The 7,658-nt window shown below is 32.8% G+C and overlaps 1 protein-coding gene across 1 annotated transcript in view; it reads right to left on the reverse strand.

Annotated features, from left to right (window-relative positions):
- Positions 1 to 1,569: 1,569 nt before the first annotated feature.
- LOC106102952 (transcription factor LBX1-like) overlaps positions 1,570 to 7,658 on the reverse strand; it is a 50,968-nt gene continuing 44,879 nt past the window's right edge. The window contains exon 2 of the mRNA XM_013282574.1: positions 1,570 to 2,403. Within this exon, the coding sequence (XP_013138028.1) occupies positions 2,012 to 2,403 (392 nt within the window). The 3' untranslated portion in view covers positions 1,570 to 2,011. The remainder of the gene's footprint in view (positions 2,404 to 7,658) is intronic.

Here is a 7,658-nt window from a genome sequence, read left to right on the forward strand (position 1 = left end):
AAGACTGTAAAATTTCTAAAAAATAAAAAAAACTAGTTTTGTTATGAAATGAATCATTTTTTCTTTGTATGTGTCAATATCGATTTTATATAAGAATATTATAAGATATTTGTGTAAATACTTTGTTTGAAAATCCTTTTTTGACAAAAGATTACAAAAATAAATAATAATTATAAATACATAGAAGAGAGAGACTGACTACTTTTTTTTAATTTGAATTACGGATGGAGAAAGTAAATTTTGAATATCAAAAGTAAGATCGATAACGTTTAGTTAATTTTCATAACAAGTTTCTTTTAATTGACGGTTTTATTAACTCGAAATATTTAAAAGTTAAATATTTATAACCTCAAAAGCAAATTTGACATTTGCATTTTATATTGTTGATACTAGATGTCACTTTTCTATTTAATTTAAGACCTTAATGTATTTTTTAATCTGTAATCTAGAGAAGAAACCAGCTGTTAAACACAAATATATGTATAATATAATATAGTAAATCTATTTTTTTGTAGATTCTATATAAATATTAAGTACAGAGTTGCTATTGCTCTAGGCATGCTTAAATACATACGAATTTTAATTTTTACTAACATCGAACTACTGCATTTGATAGATAATACATAAAAACGAATTTCGAATGTTACTCTCATATTCGCATAAATAATTATATTATCGAGACACCAGAAAGACAACATATTAACTTTTTAAATATTATAAGACAGCAATTCTATATTCAAATATTCTATAACTAAGAGCGTGAGACCTTTGACTAATATATCGCACAACTTTTGAGTCTCGCTTTGATTCATATGAGCTTCAGAGGTGCGCTAGTCTTGGGCTTAATCGGACATCTGCAAGTGCGCACCGTACTAGTACAATTGGGAAAACTTACTAGTACACACGTTTAGTACCTTTAGTACTTCAGATTTGTGAGAAAACAATAACATGAATAGAATATTAATTTACATCAAATTTTAAGCATGGTCAAACATATGTTATTAGCGAAAATAAAGTTACAAATGATTTTATCCACTTTTGATTCTCATTACCGAAGGTCGATGCTTCAATCTGGCAAATATACTACCAAATCAACGAAGAGGCGACACTGATATCGTGTAGTGTACTAAAAGTGCGAAATGTCCGATTAACAGAAGCCGTTCGGTAACGTTACTTTTTAGTACATCGTACGTGTACTATCCAAGACTAAGGTGCGCACACTACCCAATTATTAGTTGTGCAACTAAACAGTTAAATTGTCTGCGAAACAATCGACAAGCGCACATTTGTGCGATACATTAGTCCGGTTTTCGCCCGCTCTAAGCGGATCTAACTATACAATTATATTTACAAGAAAATTCGAGAAATAGCATTACCACTGATAAGTCAAATATCTATATTGCACTATGGTACGCTAATAGCAATTAACTGGTTATTTTTTAATTTTCGTTTTCGCGTTTTATGTATCAGTGATAGCGCTACAGTAATAAATAATATAAAATATTTCTATAAACTATTAAGTACTTAAATACAATCAACTATCACATTTATATATCGAAAGAAGCAGTTTTTTTTGTACAATATATTATTTACAATGCACTGATGCGAAACATTTCTATAGCGTTAACGTTTCGACGCTCACAAATAGTTATTTATAACGTTTTAAATAGTGAAGTACGACGCTAAACTAGTGAAGATAAAAACATCTAATGTCACTATTTACTTTGAAAATCTTAAATATTCATCATTAAAATTCACTTGATAGATAATTTCAGGTAAAAGTTTTAACGTAATACGTGACTATATACTAAATTTACACTTTTAATTGTTCGTTTTCAGCCAGTATCTATAAACTTTTAAAGTTATAACGTCACTCGAGTTTATTTGAAAATCGATCACTCGTTTTAGTCTTTGGGTATCGATTCACGATCACTTTATAGTCTATATCGATTTAAAAATCGAGCACGCTTCGATCGTAGCTGTCGGGCGCGATCGAGCGCGCTGCCTCGTTTCATTTGGATGCGTTCACGACAAGATTGGTCGCGGCCTCCTCGCTTGCACCTATACTCATTGCTTTCTTCTTCAGTATACCCAAATCCGTCACGTTCTCCAAAAAGGTTTTATGCGCGGATAGTACTTTAGCACTCTCCACGTCCTTTTTTAACTCCTCCATGTCTCGTTTCAATTTAGCTCGTCGGTTTTGGAACCACGTTATGACTTGAGCGTTGGATAGACCAAGAGAGCTAGCTATTTCGTCTCTATCAGCAGGTGATAAATACTTCTGATAGAGGAAACGTTTCTCCAGTTCGAAGATCTGGTGATTTGTGAACGCTGTTCTTGATTTTCGCTTCTTTTTCGGTTGCGGCCTCGAATTGAATAAGTTAAGGTGATTTGACTGACCATCTGGAACAAGAGAAGATAATTCATATTAAAAAAATGGCATTAGGAATTTCAATTTATATTAGATAACTAAAAAATAACAATTTACAAGTGTAGAAATTGATAGAAAGGCGTTTGATTTAATTTTTACTACTCTAGTATGGTAGATGGAATATAAAACTTCTCGTCTTTTATTTAATTGCATTAAACGAAACTTTTAAAAGTCTGCAGTAATTAACAATGTTAAAAAGTGGCACTGCTCACCACAAAACCATTAGCCTAAATAAAAGAAATGAGTTTTCATTAGTGCACTAATGACAAACTAAGGTAAGGACGTTGTTAACAGAATGAGGGTAATATTTTAAAAATAAACTTATTTTTGAAAGAGAAAAATAGCTGACCTCACTTAATTTATAATAAAAAAGAAAAAAACTTTGTACATTGAGGAATATGAACCCAAGACTTCATTCATTATTTATCATAATATCGTTCATTTCTAAAATAAAACAATACAAACATTCTTTATTAAGCACCAGTAATATTGTAATTTATTTGTTACAGTAGTATCGAGTGACCATAGACATAAAGTATATTAGTGTTGTATATAGAGGAAGAGAATCGACTTTCGACTCGTTATCAGGCACTAAAACATTATTCGAGTCTATGACACTGTAATAAAGAGCCCGCAGCGCTAAAATGTAACTCTCCCGCCATAAAATATACAATAAAAAACACACCCAGCAATCGTAACATTTTAACGAGCTTTCAATACGGGCTGTTCTTAAAAGCTTTGAAAGAAAAATATAATCGCTGTACATTGTTGGAAATTAGTCAGTAATTACACGAAAATTAAAAAAAATATACGAAAACTCGTTACATTTCTTTTATCTCTAGAATTAATAGAAATAAATAAGTTACAATATAAGATATATAAATTCATATCGTTATTAAATAACAAATACAATTTTATTTGTAACAGACAAGTTGCAAACTGGATGACGACTTTTCTAAATATCAATTTTATTTCATACTAGCTTTCGCCCATAACTGGCCGCGTAGAACAAAAAAAAAACACTCGAATTGAGTACCTACTTCTTTTGGGAAGTCGGTTAAAAAGTAGTGTGGTCTTCCTGACTATGTTCTACATTTATGTTTAATTCTATTGAGAACCATTCAGTCGTTTAGGCGGCAAACTGTAACAGACATCCATCCGTCCAAACTTTCGCATGTATATTATTAGTAAGATTAAATGTGTGGAAAGACATCTATTTAGTGTTGCCCTACATATTCATTATCTGCACATAATTTCCAAACAAAATTGTATAACAGTTAATTGTTTTCTTGAAATTAACTTGTTAATGTTTTATTTTACGGCTTCAGTTAACGCTTTAGTTTGCGTAACCGCTTCCAACTTTATTGTTTTTGCTATGCGATAAGATGTTTCCAGTTATAAGTTTTAATTTTACTATTGTAAAATAGAACTTATTTATAAGTGTGTTTTTAAAGTGTTACAACCAAGTTGCATTTTTTAATTATTTGTCGTCTGTAAAAATGTTTCACATAACTAGGTCGATAATTAACTAATCAATATATTTGAGTTAGAAAAATACTATATTTTATGACACAAAAGCCTGTTTATCCAAGATACTATAATATCTAACAGTAAATAAATATGAAATATATAAAACTGCCGAGTCTCGCTTTCCTTACAAAAGTGTGTTAGGTATCATGTCAATCCTAGTTATTTTGGTTAGTGTCTATTATGAAACCTTGGCAATTACACGGCCCCATCATTTTGAACGAACATGAATGTCGTATAACAAATGTATTTATTAACACAAACCTTTTTACAGCATTCAAAGGTTTCAAGAGTAATGGCCTACCAAATTGTAAATTGCCCGATAACAATCAAACGTGTAAAAATGTGATGGAAATATCGGATTTTGTTCCCTTATCTGACTGTGACGTCATTTTAAGCTATCTGAGCTTTTATCAGCCAGTGGGACAGGACCTTTAGTTATGTTAATCTTTAAATGTCTTGAAATATTCTGCTAAGATAACTGGCCAGCACTTAGCGGGTGCGGTTAGCCGCGCATTAAAATATAACCCATCGCAGTTAAATCCTTGTCGTTAATTTAAACCGCCTATGAAACGCTTTGTCATGGAATTTCACATATTTTATTAATATGCAAACGGTCGTGAAATGAATGCTTTTGTTATATTTGTGTGGCACAAAATTGTTTCGTTTCATTTTTGTTTCTGGCAACGATTTTTATCGATGGCAACCCTATTCGAGTATAAAAAATTATATGTGACGATAAACAGGAAAAGTATTTGAAATTGTTGCTACAAAGTGTTCAAAGCGTCGATTTTCACACAAATGTATTCGAGAATCAAAATGGTAAAACATTTCATTAATTATAATTTAAATTCCATTCGTTGGCCGTCATGCTTATTTTCGAAGAAGTCAAAATTAACAAAGGAGAACAATTTATAATATACGATTTAAATACCTAACGCATCAAAGCAAAACAGCTGTATCAATCATGACCTAATCGCATCCTTAGCGAATCTGTACCTCAATTAGGACCGTATGAAGCACGCAAAATGCTAAAAAAAGGCAAAAGACATCGTTACGATTCAGCAAAAAATAACAAATCAGCCACGCTTGGAGTTACCGCACCTGATAAGCGACAGTGTTGCCTAAATCGCATTAGATTTTATTATTCTAACGACATATTAATAACGAGGACAATTTAAATGTCGTCGCACCGTACTGAATTCGAAATTTTCGATGCTGGCAATTTTGTTCGTTGTAATGACGTTTGTTAGGGGCCCTAATTTTACTTATAAATTGCTATTGCTTAGTCGATTTAAAGGCTTTTTGTGACGTGAAAAGGTATGTTAGCCTAGTTTAAATTGCGAAGTGTGGAAATGTTAACCGAGTCAAGTCAGGGGAATGTAATCGATATTTCTAGAATCTCGTTACTTGGCAGTGTCGAGCTCTGTTTAGTCAATGACGGCGGGGCATGTCGTCCGATCGATACAGACGCATCACGTGTTTTATGCTGTCCTAGTACCTCTCTTCGTTGGTTGTTTGTGTCTAATTCCCTACTCTATTGCTAAACTTAGCGAAAGTTTTTTTAGCATATCTACACACACTTCTATACTATTATCAAAAAGTTTGTATTTTTGGATTCATGAATGTACTAGCTTTCGCCCGCGACAAAAAAAGTCAGTAACCTATCGGAGTATCCTCTACATCTAGGTATATTAAATTTCATCGAAATCCGTTCAGCCGTTTAGGCTACAAACTCTAACAAACATCGATCCATCCATCCATCCATCTAAACTCTTGCATTTATAGTATTAGTATGATTGAAATAACATAATAAACTACTGGGCCGATTTCAAAAATTCTTACACCATTAAAAAGCTACAATATCATTTATTAATTTCACGCGGACGAAGTCGCGAGCAACAGCTAGTTTGTTACAAATGTTTAGTTTGTCTAAGGTTTATCTCGCATATTTGCTTTTTAATCGGATTTAAAATACAGAATCACATGTCCTTTTTTTAGAATTCCCTTTACGTGTAGGGACCGCATCTAAACGTAATTTAGTGCGTGCGACTCGAACAATGAACGTGGACAGGTCTCTAACAAGTACAAATTGAATATCCTGACACGTTTCGGATACCTCGTTACGGAGCTCAAATTGATGGAATTTTGTAGAAAAACATTCCATTCTTAGATCGTACGGGTCTATTGGAAGTTTGGCGGAAAAAATGCGTAGCGAAAGCGACCTTACGTGTTCACTATTGATTTTTTTATTACTTCAAGTTAATCACGTATTTAAAAGCATTTAATGCGCACAGGTGACCATACAACACAGAAATAAATAATTAATAATTAGTTTGTTACCTTTAGCAAAAGACAGTTGACTAACGAAGAGTATCTCGTATTAGTATATTTTACAAAAAGACCATCCAAAATCATTTAATCATTATTTAAGCAATCTCTCAATATGTTTTGTTCATTTACGCCAATACTAAAGGCTTTCATACCCGTTTAATGACAGAGTATAGTGGAAAACTAGGTAAATAAGTTTTACGTTAATCTTACTAGTTTAACAGTGGTAGAGCCCGCTTTAACATTTTCGCACGAATGGGCCGGCTCGCACGGTAAAATACCACGACCACACAGAAAACAGGCGTGAAATGGAAGCAATTCCGCATTTCGTCAGATGAGTGTGGTGCCGGAGGCCTAGTTTTAGTCCCTTTCCCTTTCCACCCTTTTCTTAAGAGGAAGGGATGGGATGGAAAAGTGGATTTGACGGTGGAGGGGACGCATAGGAAGGGAAAATTTTCTCTTCATGTGCGTCTCCTCCGCAACGCATCTGCAATTGCAGATGTTTATAGGCAACGGTCGCTTTTTATTTTGTGAATTCAGGTGGCTGCTTCCTAGTTTTCCACCATATATTATAATTAAAAAATCTAGTCTACTAATATTATAAATGCGGAAGTTTGGATGTTTGTTACAGTTTGAAACATAACCTACTGAACCGATCTCGATGAAATTTGATATAGTTGTTGTGGATAGTCTGGAAGAACACATAGACTGTTGTTATAATGTAGAGAAGGTAATTTACACACCCCTGTTTGTTAGGAAACAAATGTATTTACTATTGTATTATTTGATAATGAACATAGATAATAAAATTGATATGATTACATATGCAAACTTGAACCATTTGTAGTCATTAACCAGTAATAACAGAGTGTCGACCGACCGAAAAATTGAAACGAAACTAACGAATGCCGATTTGATTACCTTTGTAAGAATAGGTTGATATTAATGACTGTAATTCTTTAGTTGTTCGATGAAACAGATTGTGTTAATGTAATCTTTCGTTTTGTTTTTTATGGCGTGTAGTTTGTGGTTTTTGTTTCATTTCTTGTGTACGAAATTTTTATTTGTTTAAAGTTTGACAACTGATGCACTAATAATTGTTACATCTGAAAATAAACTACTGTTTAGTCTCGCTTTGATTCCTAAAACCTTACATGACTGCGCTCACTACTCGATTTTTTGTTGTAACAAACAGTTGAATTGGCTGCGAAACAATCGACAATCGCAGAACTGTTGTGCAATAGTTTAGTCTAAGGTTTGTTTTTCTATTCGATAGGGTTGCCAAAATTAAATAATAAATGACAGTACGTTGACAGTCCTGTACTTCAAACATATGACAAGTACCAAATAGAGCGTTTTAGAAAAAAAA

The sequence above is a fragment of the Papilio polytes genome, unplaced genomic scaffold (genome assembly GCF_000836215.1).
Source record: "Papilio polytes unplaced genomic scaffold, Ppol_1.0 DF823890.1, whole genome shotgun sequence".
NCBI classification, from domain to species: domain Eukaryota; kingdom Metazoa; phylum Arthropoda; class Insecta; order Lepidoptera; family Papilionidae; genus Papilio; species Papilio polytes.